The sequence below is a fragment of the Glycine soja genome, chromosome 12 (genome assembly GCF_004193775.1).
Source record: "Glycine soja cultivar W05 chromosome 12, ASM419377v2, whole genome shotgun sequence".
In the NCBI taxonomy this organism is placed as follows: domain Eukaryota; kingdom Viridiplantae; phylum Streptophyta; class Magnoliopsida; order Fabales; family Fabaceae; genus Glycine; species Glycine soja.
This window is the reverse complement of record NC_041013.1, coordinates 21,744,729-21,767,575: the sequence shown is the minus strand read 5'-3', so window position 1 is coordinate 21,767,575 and position 22,847 is coordinate 21,744,729. Positions and strand designations below refer to the sequence as shown.

At 32.0% G+C, this 22,847-nt stretch overlaps 1 protein-coding gene and 1 long non-coding RNA gene across 2 annotated transcripts; both read left to right on the top strand.

The window, feature by feature from the left end:
- Positions 1–2,639: 2,639 nt before the first annotated feature.
- On the top strand, positions 2,640–6,098 carry LOC114379863 (receptor-like protein kinase THESEUS 1). The gene is made up of 2 exons (XM_028338653.1): positions 2,640–2,879; positions 3,105–6,098. The coding sequence occupies exon 2, from the start codon at positions 3,230–3,232 to the stop codon at positions 5,768–5,770; it is 2,541 nt and encodes an 846-aa protein (XP_028194454.1). The 5' UTR covers positions 2,640–2,879; positions 3,105–3,229; the 3' UTR covers positions 5,771–6,098.
- Positions 6,099–15,364: 9,266 nt separating this feature from the next.
- On the top strand, positions 15,365–22,829 carry LOC114379669. Its single transcript, XR_003659554.1, has 5 exons — positions 15,365–15,838; positions 16,490–16,591; positions 17,018–17,087; positions 17,904–17,951; positions 22,359–22,829. It is a non-coding gene; the product is annotated as an uncharacterized LOC114379669 (long non-coding RNA).
- The last annotated feature ends 18 nt before the right edge of the window (positions 22,830–22,847 follow it).

Below are 22,847 nucleotides of genomic sequence, written 5' to 3'. Positions count from 1 at the left end.
AATTAATTAAAAATTATTATTATTATACATTGCTGCATAAAGTAATTATTATAAAAATTAAGCAATTTATCACGCATAATAATTTTTAATTAAAAAACAATGTAATAAAATTTTACACCGTTAAAATATGTATGAAAGTTATATACACGCAACCTACTTTATAGCAGAAAATAATAATAAGCTTATCTGTTTAACATTGATATATTTGCAAACATAAACAATTTTATTTATTAATTAAGTAGAAATATTTTTATAATTTCATAAAATTTAATAAATTTTAATTATATAATGACCAAAATTCATAATTAAATTACAATTTAAAAAGTCTATTATAAAATCTTTATATTCTAAGTGTATTTTAGTTAAATTTAAAAATTATAAAATTTAGTTTTCATACATTTTTAGCAGATATTTATATTGTAAAACAACTACAAATTACTTTAAATATCACTTTTAAATATTTATTATGAAAGATAATAATTTTATCATACATTATCATTATCATGTATGATTTAGTGAAAATGTAAAAAATCTTTACACTCTAATTATATTCTATTAAATTTAATACTGTATCGTAAAGAAATGATCTAATTTAAATACACTAACTGTATAAATAATTTCTACATTATAATCTAATAACAAATTTATATAAATTTAATTTTTTACATTTTCAATGTAAAAAAATTATACTATTAACTAGCAAAAATTATTATTTATATAATTTTAAAGATAATAATTCAATAAATTTATTATATATAATAATAACTGTTTGTGATTAGAAGATTGTATTTTTGGAATCATATTATTGATGCAAAATATTTACTAAGTTTTTTAATGGCTAATTTCTTATAAAAAATTTGACTAGTCATTTTTAATATGATATTTTCTCTTAGTTATATTTTTTTTTTCTATTCACAATATTCAAATTGAGATATTAACCAAATTTCACTTACATTAACAAATTAGTGATAGGAAGATGTATAAAAGTCCTTTACACTTGAAAAATATTTACCCATTTATATATAATAAATTTATTAATTTTTGCATTATTAATTATTTAAAAGTGATACACCCTTTGTTCCATTATAACTATCATCTTAAGTTTTTATACAAACAAGAAATAACTAATAAATAGATGAGAGAAATTAAAAATTTTATTAAATAAACCTTATTACTATTAATCTTCTTTGCCGGGAAACGATGCAACGTAAGTAGTTCTAAGGGGTATAAATAAAAAAAGTAATTAATATTTCAATAAAAAGATAAATGATAATTATTTTAGAACATATAAGAAACAACCGTTTTTTTTTCCTTCTTCTCAAATATAAGGAAATCTTAATTACTTATATTTTATTTAATTAAACTTTTTTTAAAATATTTTTCATTTAATAAAATTAAATAGTTTTTTTATGTTGGATATCAAATTTTAATGAAGGATAGTTTTAAAAAATGTTTATTTCTTAATTGAAAAGAACATAATTAATAAAGTTAACTATTTTTTAATAAGTATAAAATATGTATTTTTTTTACTTGTGATCGGGAAAAAATAATACTTTTTATACGACAATTATGCTGTGACGGATGAAATACTTTATTAGTCCACACTGTACAAAATTTTACAAAGTACGTGTTACATTAAAGAATGCCTAACTTCTGTGGTGGTGTATAGTTTGTATTTTTGGGCTTAAACTATTCATTTCTTGTAAAAGATTCTGGATTTCAAAAATCACAACAACAGCACCACAAAATCTCGAGGGAACACAGCTAGTTATATGAGGGAGGTGGTGGCGAAACACGATCACAAGGTGTAATTATATTTTTAAATTATTAAATGGAGTAAAATTCAAATTAATATCTAAAAACGAAAAAAAAATCGTGTATTCTGAGTACAAAATCATAAATAAACTTATGACTTTTGTTTTTTTTTTTTATTTTCCATTAGAGTCTAAACAAATTTACTACTTCAATTTTTTAATATAATTTTAAAGTCATAAACATTATTTTTTATTAGAAGTCATAAATTATTTATGACTTCAAAAGTTGCAAATAATTGTTTTAAATTAATTATTAAAAAATTTGTTTATTTTGATTTTGATTTTTATCTAATATTTTTTATGTTTTTGCATATTATTTTATTTAATACTTTTTATATTATTTTTTATTTAATACTTTTTTATTTTTTTTAACGTTAAATATTTTTTTCTTAATTATAATACATTTTAACTTGGTTTTAAAGTCGTACACGACCTTAACTTGATTTATAGAAAATATAAAAAATAATATTAAAAATATATTAAATAAAATTAGAAATGAAAAAAAACATAAATTCGTTAATTAATTTAAAAAATTATTTATGATTTTAAAGTTATAAATAATTTATGATTTTTAATAAAAAAAATTAAAAAAAATTAAAATACTTATGATTTTAAAGTTGTATTAAAAAAGTTGGAATCATAAATTTTTTTATGATTTCAATAAAAAATTAAAAATCAAAAAATTATTTATTAGTTTATAATAAAAATCATAAGTATCCTTATTACTTATTCCTAAATATTAATTTAAATTTTATCCTGCTAATTTAGAAAATAAATTACATCCTTATGGTCGTTTCGCCGAAGGTGGGAGGGAGGAGTACTAGTAGTAACAATTTGAAGTTTCGTACCCCTTTTCTTCTTCTTGTATGTGGGGTCCTCTTTTTTTCCCTCAGTCGTGACAGCCTAATCAACAGCCTGGAAAAGGTGTTAGCAACCACACTAAAAAGCTCTCAACTTGATGAGTTTACGGTAATGATCTTCATTACTTCATCTTCATGTATGTAAAGGGTCTCTCTCTAATGTCGCAAACCTTGTTCCTTTTGGCACCACCTTATTCACATTAAGGTAAGTCTTGTTATTATTTTTTAACCTATGCTCAGCCTACTTACGTCAGAAGAACTATATCTTGCACTAGATTTATTAAGACTCTTTCTGGTTGTTTGTGGAGCTGTGGTTTGTTGTGTCTGTGTGTTGTGTTTGTGACGTTGGAAACTTCGTACTTTGTCTCTTGCTTGTAATGGAAATGTCTGGTTCTTTGCATTGCTTCTGATAGATCCGTGGTCGTTGCAGGTTTTGTGTTTAAGATTTGAGATTTGCATTTTTGGAGTCCCTTTGGATCCGAGTTTTTGAGAGAATCCGTTTTTGGTGATTTGGGTATCCATTTATGGACCATTGAAGATAAAGAGGAAGCTGCAATGTTGAAGATGGAACTTATAAAATGGGTTCCCTATGTTGTGGTTGTTGCTTTTCTAGTTTTTGTTAATGGGTCATTTGCCTTGTACACTCCTCCTGATAGATATCTAATTGCTTGTGGCTCTTCTCAAAATGTCACCTTTCAAGGTCGCACTTTTGTTCCTGATTCACAGCATTCTTCACTTGTGATGAAAACTGGGAATTCTGTTATTGCCAGTTCCAATTCTAGTAGTGCCCCTCTTCCTATTTACCAATCGGCTCGGGTTTTCACCGAGAAAGCTTCCTATAGGTTTAAGATTCAGCAAGAAGGTAGGCACTGGGTTAGGCTATATTTTTCCCCTATTCCAAACTCTGCCCACAACTTGACTTCAGCTTCTTTAACAGTGGTTACTGATGATTTTGTACTCTTGAGCAACTTCACCTTTAGGAAATTCAATGGTTCTTATATGTTCAAGGAGTATGCAATCAATGTTACCTCTGATACATTGGTTGTCACCTTCATTCCTTCGAATGGTTCAGTGGCCTTTGTCAATGCAATTGAAGTCGTGTCAATGCCGAATGAGTTGTTTTTTGATCATGCACTGGCTGTTAACCCGCCAGCAACATTCAGTGGACTTTCTGAACTTGCCTTTGAAACTGTTTATCGCTTGAACATGGGGGGTCCTTTGATTACTGCCCAAAATGACACCCTGGGTAGGACTTGGGTGAATGATAGGAAATACCTTCATGTCAACAGCTCGGTCCTTAATGTGTCGGTGAATCCTTCAAGCATTAAGTATCCGGTGGCTGTTACACCTGAGACAGCCCCAAATTGGGTCTATGCCACTGCTGAAGCAATGGGGGATGCTAATGTAAATGATCCAAATTTCAACATTACTTGGGTCTTCAATGTGGATCCAAATTTCTCCTATTTCATCCGGGCACACTTTTGTGATATTATGAGCAAGTCACTCAACACTTTAGTGTTCAATGTGTTCGTAAATTCTGACATAGCTCTTCAAAGCTTTGACATCTCATCCATAACTAATGACTTGGCTGTGCCGTACTACAAGGACTTCGTTGCCAATTCCTCAGCAGACTCTAGCACTTTGACTGTGAGTGTTGGACCAGATACTGTGGCAGACTTCCCAAATGCCACTATGAATGGATTGGAGATAATGAAGATCAGCAACACGTTAAAGAGCTTGGATGGGCTTTATTCAGTTGACAGTCTTCTTCCAAGTTCACATTCTAAGAAAAACATGGTAGGAGTAATAGTTGGTTCGGCTGTTGTAGCTCTTGCTGCTGTAGCAATGGTTGGTTTATGTTATTGCTGCTTGATGAGACGCAAATCAGAGTCATCCACTCAACAGGGCCATTCATGGCTGCCTTTACCCCTTTATGGAAACTCTCTTACCATGACAAAGAATTCAACAATTTCACAGAAGAGTGGAACTGCAAGCTGCATTTCTTTAGCTTCATCAAATCTTGGACGATTCTTCAGTTTCCAAGAAATCCTAGATGCTAGCAACAAATTTGATGAGAAGCTACTTCTTGGTGTCGGTGGTTTTGGAAGGGTTTATAAGGGAACGCTTGAAGATGGGACCAATGTAGCTGTTAAAAGGGGTAATCCGAGATCCGAGCAAGGCCTTGCTGAATTCCGGACAGAAATTGAAATGTTGTCCAAGCTTCGCCATTGTCATCTTGTGTCCCTCATTGGTTATTGCGATGAGAGGTCAGAAATGATTCTTGTGTATGAATACATGGCTAATGGACCCCTCCGGAGTCATTTGTATGGTACGGACCTGCCACCTCTATCATGGAAGCAGCGGCTTGAGATTTGCATTGGAGCAGCAAGAGGCCTTCATTATCTCCACACTGGCGCAGCTCAAAGCATTATTCATCGAGATGTAAAGACAACAAATATCCTCTTAGATGAGAACTTTGTTGCTAAAGTTGCCGATTTTGGCCTCTCCAAGACTGGTCCTTCTCTCGATCAAACCCATGTGAGTACTGCTGTTAAGGGTAGTTTTGGTTATCTTGATCCTGAATACTTCAGAAGGCAACAGCTTACTGAGAAATCAGATGTGTATTCATTTGGGGTGGTGTTAATGGAAGTGTTATGCACAAGGCCAGCCTTGAACCCTGTCCTTCCAAGGGAGCAGGTTAACATAGCTGAGTGGGCAATGACCTGGCAGAAAAAGGGTATGCTTGACCAAATCATGGATCAAAATCTTGTTGGCAAGGTGAATCCTGCTTCCCTTAAGAAGTTTGGGGAGACAGCCGAGAAGTGCTTGGCCGAGCACGGCGTGGACCGGCCATCAATGGGAGATGTTTTGTGGAATCTTGAATATGCATTGCAGCTTCAAGAGACCTCATCAGCACTCATGGAACCGGAAGATAACAGCACGAACCACATCACTGGAATTCAGTTGACACCCCTTGACCATTTTGATAACAGTGTGAGTATGATTGATGGGGGCAACTCTTGCACTGATGATGATACAGAAGATGTTGCCACAAGTGCAGTGTTCTCACAATTGGTAAATCCTCGTGGAAGATAAGCTCTTGTGTATCCACAATTCTGGCCAAAGGCCATCAAAGTAATTCTGGTCTGATTGGTGAATGAAGGTTATTTCTTATTTAGTTACTGCTTTTGTAATCCATTTTTCCCCACAATCAATTTCCTTTGTAATATACTTGAGTGATAGTGATGGGTGCCACTAAGCTGGTTAGTAATTGCATGCAAGGTACCCCATAAAATTCTGTTGTACTAAATATAAACCAATTAGGAGTTCTGCTCCTCAAGTTGTTCTTACACCTTACAGTATATGAAGGTTATAAGTTCTTTCTTATGAACATGAATACTGCATGGTAAGTTGAATTGCTTTCCTTTTCACTTTTCGGGAAATTTTTTAGATGGTGTTCTACTATTTACATATGGCTTCTAAAGACAGATGTTAGAAAAGTTTCACAACTTCATGAGATTAATGTGTAATCTACGTGGAAATTCAATGAGTTGAAAATGTGTGGAACATTTGAGAAAATAATCTTGACTTGAATTGTTAGAAATGGTTTATTTTACCAATGGATGGTCCGTCTAATTGATAGATGCTTAATTTTCTTTAAATAAGGTTTTGAATTCCAGTCATGTGTATGAAAAAAAATCTTAGATATGAATTAGAGCTATGTGTATGGAAAAATCTCCACTAAGAGAGTCTCATTATATTGTTGTAATATTTCTTGTTTGAATAGAATTGCCTCCAATAGACACTTACGAGTTACGATTTATATAGAAAAAAGAGATGGTTTATTATTCCTCCTGTATTAATGTATATACTGTATGCAAAGGTAGATAACTAGGGTCTTGGAAGTGACTCAAGATAAAGGTAGATAATTTATTGCTCGCTATATGAATGGTCGGTGCAACCTTTGCTGTGTCTGCAAAACATCTAGAAAAAATACATGAAGGGAAAGAGTGCAATTGAACTGGAACAGCTACAAATACCACGAGACGTTTAGGTGAGAAATGACAGCCATTAACAGATATTTAGGATGGTGTGATAGCTGAAGTAATACAATGGTCAGTAATAATGTTTTGATAACACAGGGTACAATTGTGAGTACAGCTATTGGTTTCAAGAAGGTAACTTGGGAATAGGAAGCTTTCGTAGTGGATATGTGTAAGATTCTGTTAATAATTATGCAGAATCAGTTTTGGTACGATTTTCTATTGGGTCTGTAACTAGGCTACAGCCATTTTGATACAATTGTCAATTGTGGGTGGCTTTAATAGGGAAATGGAAAAGTTTAAGATAGATTTTCAAGTTGTTTTGTTGGGGTATGTTTGATTCTCACTTAATTCTGCAGAATCTAGGTGATGTGAGAAGTGTCTTTTGCTATGTATACGTTTTTCTTTTGACTGAAAAAAAAATACTGTATGCAAAGGGAATGAGTTTTATTGACATTAACTTCAATATCAACATGTTGGAGTATAATTGATAGATTTGTGGTAGTATAATTGATAGATAACTTTGTGTTTTAAGTATATGATGAAGGACTCGATTTCAAGTTTATGTGCATGGAAAATGTCTATTAGACAATGTTAAACACTTAGATGGATCTCAATTACTCCGAAAAATTAATCATTAACTTAGTTAGATACCCTAGTTTCCAAAATTAAAAAAAAATAAAAATTAGAACATCCATTTTCATAGCATTTAAATATTTCACGTTAGTTTTTGGGCCGTATTGGATGTGCAGGCTGGTATCATTTTAAGTGTAGAATAGGTTGCTTCAATTATATTTCTTTTACTTTTCTTTTTCCTATGATATGCTTCTTCTTCCTTCTTTCTTTTTTCCATGAACTTATGTGTATATTTAGTTCAACTTATTCCAATTTGTGTGTGCAAAGGGAACGATTCTTAATTGACTTGAACTTCTTCAGTATATCTATACTCCAAAATATTTGACGTTAGTTTAGTGAGGACATAACACTTGTTGCTTCAAGAAAAGTAGTTACATATGTCACCAGAGGTAACATAATGTTAGGTGACATTTTTTACTATCAACATGTATATGTAGGTGATGACTGTGTTGAGTACAATTGTATGGAACTTAAAAATGACAATGAGAGAAATATATTTTTCATCTTTTGGGAATTTCATTCGGAAAGACCAATTGAGTTATATGAAAAATTTAGTTGATCTTAAGAAGAAATCCTTACCTTAGTGCGTAAACCAAGAAAGTCAAGATCTATTGAAGAGATCTTTGCTCTTATGCGAGAAATAATGGTGACAGCTAGTGTTAGATCTAGACGATCCAATAAGTCATATATGGACGATCCAAAATACTCATAGTTTTGATGATAACAAAAATATAAATTAGTGATGGACGAATGGTTTATGTAAAGTGAAACAAGACATACTTGATATAAGCTCGAATGGTAAACATTTCTATCCTTATGCTTTTGCAAGTTATCCTCCAATGTGTAACAAAAAAGGAACTTGTTTTATTAGTTATCTTACTTAGCGTTCAACCCTTTGTTATTAAACAAACATCCAATGGTTTGTGAAAACTAGTAATATGAGTTCTTTGCTCTTATGAGTCCAAAATGACATAACTAACTTACACAATGATTTATATTCAGTTGGTTAATGTCCAAATTGTTTTTCCCACACGTAAAAGCATCTCGGGGATGATTCTCTAAGAGGAACATTCTAATATTTGAATTTCTCCTCTTAATGTATATTGTGATATTTCACTAACATTTGAATTTCAAGTGTATAAAGGAAGATGCAAAAGAATGTCATTAGTGACATAATCAAGAGTACAAATAATGAAAAAGAGAGCTGTAAAAAATAATGTATCTTTGTTCCCTTTCTTTCTCTCCCTCCCCTCAACAAGTTGTCGTGTAACATAAAAGACAAGTTGTTGATAACATAATTATTTGAGGAAAGCACAAATCTCACAACAAATAGTTTTTCTAATGTCTGCCAAACCTTCCTCAAATATCAACACAAACAAGAGAATTGATTCAATTTGAGACTTTCTCAAAAAGTGTTGGACACTCAAATAATCAGAACTTTCAAAGTTGTCTTTTGTATTTGAACTTAATTGTATATCCTCTCTTTGAGAGGTTTGAATATTATATTCACTCAACCTATTGTTTGGAAAGTCAAGAGTGACTTAGTGATAAAAAAAATACTTTGGTGTTCTTAATCTCAGGGGAAAATTAAGGGTGTGTCAGAAATGACCTAGAGAATACTCGTCGTAGCTAGGAGTGATAGATCAAAATATTTGTTTATAATCATATTGATTAATGGAACCCTTTACAGGTTGTAAAGAAGAACTAGACGTAGCTCAATATTGAGTGAACCAATATAAACCAAGTGTTTTTACCTTGCTCTTAGTTATTTAACTTATATTCTTTTGAGCATATTTCTGCACACTTGGATACATAAGTTTACTATTGGAAAACCCTTGTGAAAACTAGATTGAATGACACTTACAAACTACATATCTTTAATTATGTTTTCATAATTGTTGGACGCATATCAAAGATCTTATTTAAACATCTTATTTACAAAAGAAGTATCACATTTTGTCTAACACACCATTCAACCTCTCTTCTAATGTGATATTTGTTATTTCAACTAGCTCTAATGAAGATAAATCTATGTAGTAATAGTTTTTTATTTATGAAATCTACGTAGAAGTGTTATTATGCTATTTTTTATGAAATGTCTGTAGAAGTGGTATCCCATTGTTGTTGTTAATGGAGAGATCATTCTTTTATACATTACTAGGTGTGTGTTGTTTAAGTAGTTGATAGAGAAAGAAAAAAAAGTAATTTGGCAACAACATATCCTGTAAAATATAAGTCCACACAAAAACAATTTGTGCATACAAAAAAAAGTTAAATACATAATAATAAATAAAAATGTCCAAAAGAATCAACTGCCTCTACAACCACAACTATTTGTAACACCCTGAAATATTGTTAATTATAAATCGATGTTTAATTGTATTTATCGTGTTATTTGACTATATGGTTGAATTGAATGAGTTGAGGTATGGCATGAATAATTCATGTGTGATTTGCTTGATGTGGATGTTGAGTTATGTGGAGTTTGGTTGAGTTAAGTTGAAATTATGAGATTTCAAATTTTAACTAAACCTATTTTAGTAAAATCGTGATCCTGGATTCGTTAACCATTGGATTGTCTTCAAATGTTTTCTGGAGGTTACAAAGACAATTCTCCACCATTTGACCGTTGGGATTTGGAAAATAAAAAATTTTGATCTCTCACTTAGCGCGAGAATCGCTCTAAGCCCAATTCCAATCCGAGAGGGAATTGTGCTGAGCGAGAATTGTCGCGCTTAGTGCAAGGGGAGTTGCGCTCAGCGAGATTTGCAGATTATAAATATGTTCTACAATGTGAAAAATATGATTTTTTCACTCTCCTCCTCTCCAAACGCCCACCCAAACCCTAACACATTCTTCTCCACCACCCATGACCCCCGGTGGCCACCACAAGCCGTCCTTGCTTGTCGGCGAACCCTCACACCAAGAGGAACATTTTAATCAGACCGAAATCCTCAGAATCCACCTCAAGGGTTCAGTGGAAAAAATTCCTTTAATCCTTCCTTTTGTAGCTTCTCCGAGGTAATCTTGACTTCTAAGCCTTTCTCTTAGTTAATTTGAGTTTCTTTTAGTGTCTCTTTTACCGAGACAAGTTTGAGTGTATGCCGAAAAAAGAGAGGATTTTGGGAGAACGAGAAGGGAAAACAAAATTGAGAGGAAGAGAAAGCGTGAGACTATTGTCAGTCTAAAAATTGACCTAACATGTCTCTATTTATAGTTAGGTACTCTCATGCTCTATTTTTTTTATAAAAAAAATCTCTATTTTATTTCCTATCAAATGAAAAATAAAATATTTTTTTTTCCTTTAAACCATTATTTTAATTAATAACATTATTTCTCCTTATTTATTTAATTATAAAAAATCTTAACATTTTTCTAAAACTACATTTATTTTTAAATAAAAACCTTTTTAATTTATTTACGAAAAATGTGATGTTACACATTTTATAACGAAAGTGTGTTTCTATTGTGGGTCTTATAAAGACACAACCAAAATGTGATTCTGTTGTATTTTTTATCACAAAGGTATTTTGATTTTGTTTAACATTACAAAAATGAAAAGAAAAAAACTTGACGTGAGTGAATAAGAAGAAAGAGAAGGAGAGGAAGAAGGAAGTGGCATTGGTAAAGGGAAGGAGGAAGACGAGGAGGTGAGTAGTAAGGGGAATGGGGAGTAGCGGAAAAGGGAACGGAAAGAGGGAGGTGTGTAGGGATAACTGACAGGGGTAGCCTTGTATTTTTATAGTAATTTCAAAATGTTGGGTTGAGGATAGCAACAATGGATGAGTATTTTAGAGTTTCAAATTGTAAAAGTGCAAAATAAATGTGGGATACATTACAAGTTACACACATGAAGGCACAACTGATGTTAAGAGACATGCAATATGAACTGTTTAGAATGAATCAAAATGAGACCATACAAGACATGCAAAAGAGATTTACACATATAGTTAATCATCTTGCATCATTAGAAAAAATATTTCCTAATGAAGATCTCATTAACAAAGTATTGAGATGTTTAAGCAGGCAATCACAACCAAAAGTAACAACAATTACAGAATCAAGAGATCTCACCAACATGTCTCTTGCCACTCTCTTTGGGAAACTTCAAGAACATGAAATGGAACTTATGAAACTCTATCAACATGAAGAGAATGACAAAAAGAAGAAAGGAATTGCACTCTAAGCCTCATTTTCTTCTATTCATGAGGAAAATGACAAAGAAGACTCAAATGAAAAGAACTTAGAAGAATATGATGATTTTAGTCTCTTTGTAAAGAGATTCAATAAATTCTTGAGGAACAAAGGAAATCAAAGGAGATCGAACTTCAATCCAAAGAAGAAAGGAGAAAATTCCTCCTTAGTTCCAAAATTCTATAGATGCGATCAACCTGGACACTTGAGATTTGATTGTCCTATGTTTAAAAGAAGAATGGAAAAATCCGACAAGAAAAATTTCAAAGATAAGAAAGAAAAGAAAGCATATATCACTTGGGAAGATAATGACATGGATTTGTTAAGTGATTCAGAAAATGAAATCATAAATCTTAGTCTCATGGCCAAAAATTATGAAAGCGAAGAAGAGGTAACGTCTTTTAACTATGACTTATCTATTTCATTTGATGAACTCCAAGATGCATTCAATGACTTGCATAAAGAATCTGTCAAACTTGCCAAATTAGTTTCATTTTCTAAGAAAACCATTTCAAGTTTAGAAAAGGAAAATTCAAAATTAAATATAGAGTTAGAAGATCTTAAATCTGAAGTTAAAACATCAAAATTAGTAGATAAAAATCAATCTTCTACAAAATGCTTAATATAAGAAAACAATAAAGCATCTTATTCATGTGAATGTTGTGATAAATTTAAAGAAGAAATTGTAGATTTAAAAATTGATCTTGCTAAATTTACTCTTGGTAAAAATAATTTAGATATTATATTAGGCAAAAAAAAGATATGTTTTTGATAAAGCTGAATTAGGATATAATCCTAAAAATCAACAAAAGATGTATAAAAATTTCTTTGCCTCCACTCAAAAGACTAGTTCTCCCTTGTTAACATGCTTTTATTATGGTAAGAAAGGTCATAGTGCATCAACATGTTATATAAGAAAGAATGATAGTAGCATTGAAAAAATGGTATGGGTTCCAAAAGGATCCTTAGTAAAAACACATTCAAGGACCCAAGAAAAATTGGGTGCCAAAATCAAAATATGATTATATGAATGAAGGACTCTTTGATGATGCCAAAAAGAATTTACTTGATAATGGTTGTCATCATAAAAAAAGGGGGAGAATGTAAATGTATGAATACATGTTTTGATGATGCCAAAGTATAATCAAACAAGATTGCTTCAAGAAACATTCAAGGTTAAGCAAACAGAGATTGCTTCAAGATTAATTCAAGGTCAATCGAACAAGATCAAGTAAATCTAAGATAAGAACTTAGTAAGTTTGTTTAAAGAATCTCAATTTGATTGCTTTAGTTTGGCCTCAACATCTTTAGTATCAAACACTCTGTTTAAAAAGACTAAATCAGTTCAAAATGATATTTTTGAATTGGTAATCGATTACCAGATTGTGTAATCGATTACGAGAGAGTTTGTGAAGATATTTTTGACTAACGACACAAAACTGTTTGAATTTTGATAAGTGTAATCGATTACCAGAATCTTGTAATCGATTGCCAGTGAAAAGATTTCAAAAAATCTTTGAAAAGTCATGACTCTTAAAAAATATAACTATAATCGATTACCAAAATTTTGTAATCGATTACTAGTGAGAAAACTTCATAAAAGCTTTTTGAAAAAACACATCTCTTCAAACCATTTTGAAAAGGTACAATGGACATATATACATGTGTGTCTAAATTTGAAAAGTAAGAGAGAGATTTTAAAAAGAGAACTTTATTATCAAATGTTCTCTAAACAACTATTGGCCAAACACTTGCAAATCAATTGAATATTCTTCTAAGATTTTCAACTTGTATTATCATCTCTAAAAGAGAGAAATTCTTCTGTATATTCTAAACATTGTTGTGATCAAGAGATTGCTTGTCTCTTGACTTGTGAGAATCTTGAACACAAGGGAGACGGATCCCACGATGTGTTCAGAATTTGTAGAGTTTACAAAGTTAGTGGAAAATCTCAAGTGGGTTGCTTGAGGAGTGGACGTAGGCACAGGAAGTGATCTAACTAGGATAAAACAAGTTTGCATTTTTCTTTTTCCTTATCTCGGTTATTATATTGCAGTTTAATTGTCTTGAGCATTTAAAAAACATTATTAAATTAATTGCTTCTTCTTCTTCAACATTCTGAGTCTATCATATATAATTTAAAAGGGGACTAAAATTTGTTAGTAGGAAAATTTTTAAAACTTAATTCACCCCCTCCTCTTAAGTTATTAAGGCTACTTGTCCAACAATTAATTCTACTGGTGTGAATTAAAAATTAAGTTCTCCTTATATGGTTCTAACGCGTTTGTTCACCTTTTAGTTCATCCTTAAGCATCTAAAATCATGCAAAATGGTGATCAAGCATCTTACATGTATATACTACAATAAGAAAAGAGCTAGAAGACAAAATTAAAGAAAACCTCAGAAATTAAATTAACATATAAAATTGTCAAGGGCTATGCCCTAATCCTAGAACAAAAAGGACTACTCACACATAGTCATGAACAATCCCATAGAAAACATAAAAGAGAAAGAAAGAATTATGCTTGGAGAAGAGAAAAGCCAAGAGAATTCAAAGCTTTCCTAAGCTATTAATACTCAAAACCGGAACCCTTCTACAAAGTTTTTCTAAGCTATTTAAAGTCATGAGCTAAAAATTGTTTAGGCCCAACAACACTAAAACACACAAAATAAGAAAATAAGTCGTTAGCTAAATGACACACCCGTGCCAAATGTGTCAACAGTCTAATCAAGAAATAAGGGACTTGGCACGCTCATGCCTGATGGAGGCAACAACAAATAACTCTCTTTTCCTTCCAAAAAGGTCCTTGATGGCCTTGTCTAATCAGGGAAGTCGAACATGGACTAGAAAATTTTCATTTAGCACCCAAGGTCAAGTCAACATGACTCATGTACACATGAAAACACCCATGATGTAACAAGTTCAACAAAAAGAATAAAATGTAATGCAATGAAAAAAAACAAAGACCTAAACAACCAATACAAACAATCCTAACTAAAATGTTTCCTAACTAGTCTCCTACCCGGGCTATGCTCGGATCCTTTGTCATTATTTTTAAAATATAGAAAAATAGCATAATACAAAATGAAATTACATTTTTAATTCCCTCTAATTAATATATTGTAATTTCACTCAAAATAATTAATTACATTGTTTATATCTTTCAAAAATTTTGTCATCTTATTGTAACATTATCACTACACAGTTTATAAAAGATATGTCTTTCAACATTTTTAAAATACATGCAATAGACTGTCACATTGTCAAATTACAACTCTCTTTCTTGTTTGACTATAGTCATATATAAGTTCACACCTTATCATTTAAATGTAAGGTCTTAAAATATGGATATCCACAATAGTCATTTATTTTCATTCTACTCCTATTTCTAATGTGATATATGAAATTACAAATACCGGTGACATAAAATGAATGCTTCAATAACATGATATCCTCATGTTTGATTAAAAAAATAAATGGGACACAGTTAAGCGTAGTCTCACCTCCTAAATATCAGTAGAGAAACATAATCATTCTAATATTAAGGAAAAAAATAAAAATAATAAAGCTATTAAAACAATGATCTTAAGCATTATTTTGGAAACAATACATATCATAATCTAAATGTTCTATCATCTATTTTCACTACTAAAAACACTATATTTTACGACACAGTATTTACGTCGGTCGTAAAAAAACCGTCTTTATTTGTATAACAATGACAATTTTGTAAATATTATTAATATTTTAAAAACGGTTTTTACAAAACCTCATTGGAATGCTTGAAAACAGGGATGATCTTCGAAAAACCATCTTAAATGGTTACTATTTTTAATTAATTTATGGTTTTCTCTTTCTCTTTTATCGATAGCGTACTAGGCCCCTCTCTCTCTCATTCTCGCATTCCTTCTTGTCGCCTCAACTTCTTCATCGCGGTGTTGCGGGTGCTAGGATTTTTCTGGGAAATGGAGATTTTTAGAGAGCGAAGCAAGGGGAAGGCCTTTTTGTAACATCACTTCACTGCGGAGGGAGGCAACATGCAATCGTTAGCTTAAGTGGCTGTGAACAGTTGAAGTGGCTAACCCTACACCAAGGCCTTCTTCTCCGCAAACCCTATAGTTGCTGCCACTGCCGTTGCATCCTGTTATCCATCCCTCGCTTCTTACTTTTTCTTTTGGTAAATGTTTCTCAAAGATGACATGGAAGCATTGCTTGCTTGAGGGACGCTTTTGTCTCAAAGGAGTTGGAATTTTCTGGACAAAATATGTTCCTTTCTCCCTCAATATACAGGTTATGCAGTTCCAGTGTTTCAAAGCTCGCTCCCTTGAACTTGTTACCACACATAGATTTCCTCTGCTATTTTATTTCCTTAACCTAGAAATAGATTTTCTCAATAGTCTTTGTGTCCCTTGTGTTAAATATTTGACAATGGCATGCATGTTAAACTCACTCACTATCAACGAATCTGACTAAATTTCTTTGTTTACTATTGGTGATTTAGGTTGGAAGAAGGGGTTGAGTGTAACCATAAAAGTGATCCTAACATTCTTGCCTATCCTTTATGTGTAGATAATCTCTCCCTTTTCTTCTAATTCATTTCCCTTTTATTGAGTGCATTCTTTGCATTGGCAAATGCTTCTTAGTGTTTATATTGTGAGCTTAAAAATTCTTTATCAAAACTCAATAGATTATAGATAAGAGTGAGAAGACATTTCTACGTAACTACTAATTTGCCCCTTATTACTATAAGCTGCAACAAGATCTTGGGTGGATGGTGTACATTGATCTTTTTATTTTTTTTAGGTTGATTTTTTTATTGTCTTTGTAGTTTTTGACATCAAATGATTAAATATTTGAGCCTATCAAAACTTGCACCTTCAATTTCATGTACATTTCCTCAAATAGGAGGCTAATATTTGAATATGATTTTTTGTCTTGCAGTTTCGCTTTGTTGTAACGGGAAATATGTTCTGCACAGACTTAAGGCTAATACCTGAACCACAGCTTCTACCTGGAACCATCTTGGCGAGGGTCTCTACTAAAGTAAAAAAATCTTTTACATTTTGATTTCTTAGAAATGGTAAAAGAAGAAATTTTGATATAAGGTACATACAAAGAAAAGGAAGATAAGATATTCATTTTAGACAAAGTAACAACAGAAAAGTATATAGAAGCAAACGTGTATATATTTTTGTTTAGTATATTCCTGGTTTCTGAAGTATGCATCAAAGCCCTTGGATCATATTTTTCCACTGTACTATTCTATGAATAAGCAAATATTTGCCTAGAGATAATGCCCCACCCCCAATAAAATATGCTGTTATTAAAAGTAGTGAAACCTAATGGTTGTTTTCATGCCGATTTTCCTTTTTTTTTTATGAAGCTTGCAGCCTGATAAAATATAAGCCATATTTTTTCTAATGCACTGCAAAAAACTGAATATTTTCTCTTACTCATACTTTTATGCAGGCAGATTGAAATAGACAACAAATTTTTGGAAGCACAACAAATTATGGACTAGCAATGCTTGCAGAGGAAGGTGCATCTCTTGTCTCCTTTATTGACTTATGTTATTGCTTTTTCTAGTACAACTTATAAACATGAACTGATCCGTTTAAAAACTTTGTTATGCTAATAATGATTTGGTAGACCCTCTGGAGGATGAACTGATCCTATATTTCTTCCCTCTCTTTATTCCTATATTTCTCTTTATTTCATGAACTAGGAATACGCAAATCTTTAGATAATGGAATTGTAGAATGTGGAGGAGACACGGTATATGTCAAATCATTCACAATTTTCACATTAAGGCCTTCTCTTGAGGATATATATTATTTTCTTTTTCTTTTATTTTTTTATATCTTTCCTTTTCCACATAAACACCCCATTTATTATTATTATTATTATTATTATTATTATTATTATTATTATTATGTTTGAAGTAAATGTCAATAAGATGCTTGATAGTGGTTCTGGACAGAATACTAATATATTGAAGGCTATTGACTAATGAGAAACATGTAGCTTACACTCGAGTACAAGGACAGGATACTAAATAATATATTAATATATAGGCAATATGATATAATGTACTTATAAAAACTGAAGCATGTCACGGATGTAGGAAAAATAATGACTGCAATTTTTTAAATGTGCAGTGGTTCTTTTTTATGTCGACCAAAATATGAAATCAACTAAAACAATAATGCTAAACTATTTATTCTACTTGAATTTAACCTCTTCATGGAATATTTAGCAAGATTGAAGAAGACTTACTTTTTAAGATGTCATTATTTGGATTAACTAATATTTTGTTTCATGGTCTAATTGTAATTTTTTATTTCAACTCATGCAGCACATCAATAAAATAAAGAAGGTCAAGTGCCATGTACTTGTAATACATGTAAGTATATGATGTACCCAAATCATGCTGCTTCTTTTCTCTGTATTTTTTTCTATTAACACTTAAAGCAAGTATGTGGACAAAGCAAATTACCCATCATACTAAAGTTCTTTCCCTTTATAGGTAGCTAATATGATAGTCTAGTATGTTATGGGGAAGAAAATAAAGAAGGTCTGAGAATCGGGGAAATTCTTCACTAGTGATATTATTCTCTAATTAACATAGTGTATGGTTGAAGTAAACTTGTAATGTGGTTATTGTCTATTCTAAAAAATAAAATCATTTGAAATGCTTATGCCTCAAACATGAACGAGTAGCAACTTCATAGTGAGAGAAATTTTCTTAATGCTTAACCCAGATTCATATTTGATTAAATTTTGGTCACCAAGTGAATTGGTCTGATTATATATGATTGTAAAATCATCACAAGTAATCTTCTCAGCTGCAGGCCACCAAGTGAATTGGTCTGATTATCTCTTAAATTAGTTAAAACTTAAAATGATAATGATTTTCTTTTTTGTTGTTTTGCATTTTGACAAATCCTATTGCGTATTTGAGGCTGATTGATTTTCAAAGGTCTTGAAAACTACTTTGATTTTAAACTTGGGTATTAATTTCTCTAGATTTTTGTGTGTATGTTTATTAAATTCTTTGACAAATATTGCGGTGTATGTCTTATAATTATCAGAATTTGTTGTAATATTGTATGCATACAGTATTCTACCCATGTCCCACACTAGTATTAATGTTTTCTGCTATAAAATTGAATGGTCTTTAAACAATGAGACATACTGTTCGGCAAAGTTATCTTTGCAATCCATATAAATTGGAAAGTGTCTTGTGAATGAATATAACACAATTGTCCTAGTTTATGGGCTTGAGATTTAGCTATGTAATGTAACATAAGCATTTGAACTGAATAATATACTTGTTAAGGTATGGAAGGCTTTAGGAGAGAAAGGCATTAGGGGTGGCTCACAAAGTTGTTTAGAGAAATTATGAGGTCTAAGATCATGCTGGACCTGGATTCAGATTGAAAAAAAGTTATGTTGAACAAGTGGAGAAGTAATTTTGTCCCTAACTATAAAACAAGTTGGCATATTAAGTTGCAGAAATCATGTGATTAAGTTCATGATCCATACTATGAAGCTATGAAGAAGGGTATTTGGCTGGAGGTTGTAACATCCCATTTTTTTTCGTAAATAAAATTTTAGAGAATAATGATGTTTTATAATTAAATAAATAAAGAAAAATAGTTATAATAAAATAATGGTTTGAGAGAAAATAAAAAGGGTATTTTATTATTTATTTGATGGAGAATAACAGTTTCTTTTTTTATAAAATAATAAAAATAAATAAATAGAGTAAATAATAGGTCGTGAATACCCTAACTATAAATAAAAAAATGCTAGGTCAATTTTTAGACTGATTCCTCAGCCGACTCCTTCGCCTCTCAAATTCGTTTTCCCTTCTCAACTTCTCATTTCTCGCAGACCACCAAACATGCCTCTGAAAAACAACGATCTCGGACTCATTCACCGTTGGATCGTCATGAAATTTAAGCACCAGGTTTGCAACCCAATTACAAGAATTCTCACCGTTGGGAATTTCAAAATCGTGTCTGACCTTAGAGGAAAACCCTTCGCATTGTAGTTTTTTATTTTCCCATAGAAACCCAAAACTGTCTTGGTAAAGTTACGATCCTGGATTTGTTAACCGTTGGATTGTAGTAAAATTTGGATATGATGTTCGAAATTCAATTGCACACACTTTCACCGTTGGAATTTGAGAGATAATATTTGTGGAGGTAGAAAAAGGAATCTCATGAAGACAGTACAAGTGGAGGCTTCAATCCCTTCTCCGTCTCTTTGACATTTGGGAATTCCATCAGAGCAGTCGGAGGAAAAACTGGAGGAATCTCAGGAAATCGCTAGAGATGCCGTTGTCGCTGTCGGAAGACACGTGAGTCCACTTAGAGGTAAGGGATGAGTTATTCACAATTGGGGATTAGTGAGAACATGTGTAGGGATCCTTAGAGGATTAAATTGGGATTTTATTTTGGGATGTTTATTAAATTGCAATTTTTCCTTTATAATTATAAATAAAATATTGATGTTCTGATGAGTATTTCTTGATAAATTGTACTCTTGATATTGGTATATTTTGACTTATGATTTTGATATAATTGTGTAATATTATTTGAGGGGTTTTAGTCCCAGGTTGCGATAGTCTTTTGTATTAATTGTCATATTGAAGATATGAAATGATGATTCAAATTGTGAGTATGTGATGAATGACGGAATACATGTATTTAGAGATGTGTATTGTGTTGTGAGCTATGAATTGTGCAATCACACAACTGTAAGACCCTTTAAGAGCGACGAGTTTTGCGCGACGAGTATTGTGATGAGATCCATTGTGGGAACCCGACGAGTTTAATCACAAGCGCGATGAGTTAAAATGATTTTGAAAATAATTGAGTAGTTGTGTGTATTGCATAGTTCACAGGTAAAGTGAATATGATTCATGAGGTGTGATAACATGCTATTTTGATATTATACCATTGTAATTGAGATCGAGTGTATGTGATAAATTGAGTATGCACGTGATTGAGATGTTGTGTGCATTGAGTTGTAAATTATGAATTGTACAATCACATGACCATAAGTCCCTTTAAGGGCGATGAGTTAATGATAAGTCCCTTTTAGGGTGACGAGTTAATGCTAAGTCGCTTTTAGGGCGACGAGTTGATGCTAAGTCCCTTTTTGGGCGATGAGTTAATGTTAAGTCCCTTTAAGGGCGACGAGTTAATGATAAGACCCTTAAAGGGCGACGATTTAAAATTATTTTGAGAATAATTGAGAAGTTGTGTATTTTGTACAGTTCATAAATAGAGTCTGTGTGCTAAAATGTTTTCTGGGTTGGACCTGAATCAGGAGGGAGAGGCCCTGACGGACTCTTCGGAGTGTAGGCCTTGGGGGTCACACGGTTTGAGTGCTCCTTTAAGCCTATGTTGATCCTATATGGTTGGAGCATTCTCGCAAAACACTGTGACCCTAACTGGTCTCCCTATGATATTACCTAGTGAGAGTGACTTGACTTGCTAGTGTGTGGTTTGTCTTGTCATGTACTCCTAGGCGCCCGACGAGGTTTTTCACTGACATGATACCACATTGCATATAGGCTTGAGTCTTAGCATAACTATTGCATACGCTTGCTAATTATTTATTATGAAATTGATGTGTTATTATGTCTTGATCAGAGTGTGTGATTCTTGTATATTGTGATTGATGATTGAAAGGTGTGATTGATGATTGAAAAGTAAATTTTGAATGACAAAGTGATGAAATAATGTGAGATATGCTAAGTAAATTGTATTTGACTACTATATGTTGTCTTGTTTCTCTCTAGTAGTTAGGAATGTCATAACTCACTCCTGGTTTGCTGTTTGTGTTTGGATCCTGTGATGATCTTGAACTTTGTGTTCGGGGGAACAGATGAATAAGTGGATGACTATGAAGAACCTCATGCTAGGGGACACGGGAACACAACGCTCTGATAGGATGTGACATTAGGATATAGGTTCTATATTAATTGTATGAAGCTTAGACGGCCTTGTTTGAGCCGAGATGACTTTATTATTTATTTGGACAAGTTTGAATATGATGTAAAAGAAAGTGAATGTGAGTCTTTTACCCCTTTGAAAGGCTTGTATTTAAAAATGTTTTAAAAATAATTTTAATTAATATTTGAATTTTTATTCCTTTGTTAGTATATATGTGAGGGGTAGAGGGTGTCACAGAGGTAAGTAAGGCTATTGTGTCTTATGAAGAATATGTGGGTGAATTTTCTGTCCTTGCATTCTCTTTCCCTTGAGGAGTGGATAGTGATTAGTGATAGGCAACCCCTGTATATGTAACTATCCTTTCATTTTCCAAACCCTGCCTATGTAATTATATGATGTAAATTTGTATCTAATTTTGAATGTGCTTAATTATGTTTTATGTTCTTTTTCTTTGTTTGAAGTGTGGTTTTTTTTATTCTACTATTAATATTCTATTGCTCTGCATTTGCTGCTGTATTTAGCTTGGCTTATAAGCTTCAGCTTGCCATCATATTCATTGATGAAGTAGACAATTTTTTGGGTCAGTATCGCACAACAGATCACGAGGCTTTGTTAAACATGAAAACTGAATTCATGGCTTTGTGGGATGGATTTACAACAGATCATAAGTTTAAACTAGATATCATATTATTTTATTTTGTTGCATAAATATTCAAAATAAGTTGCAAATAAGATAATGACAATTTTGATAGAGATTTGGCTGGTAACATAATGTTTTCAATGTATTTATATTTGACTAGATTTGTTGATTGGGGTGACTTATTGTGTGTGTGTTTGTGTAGAGAATGCTCAAGTTATGGTCCTTGCAGCAACTTATCGTCCTTCAGAACTTGATGAAGCAATACTTCAGCATCTTCCTCAAGCCTTTGAAATTGGAGTTCCAGACCAAAGGGAGAGGATTGAAATATTGAAAGTTGTCTTAAAGGGTGAGAGGGTTGAAGACAACATAGACTTTGGTCATATAGCTGGCTTGTGTGAGGGTTACACTAGTTTAGATCTATTTGATCTTTGCAAGAAAGCTACCTATTTTCCTATTATAGAACTACTGGATGAAGAAAAGAAAGGAAAACGATCTCATGTTAGTATATTTAAGTCATTCTCTTTTATTTTCTTCTGTCTCAATTTTTTCATTTTCCTAACAACTATGTTACCTACTGCTGAGTTGACTAGAATTCCATATCAATTTCAGTTTCTATTAACTAGAAAGGAACAAATCAATCGAGCGTGTCTATTTTATATAAAACCATTGTATGCACCCAAGGTTATATTTG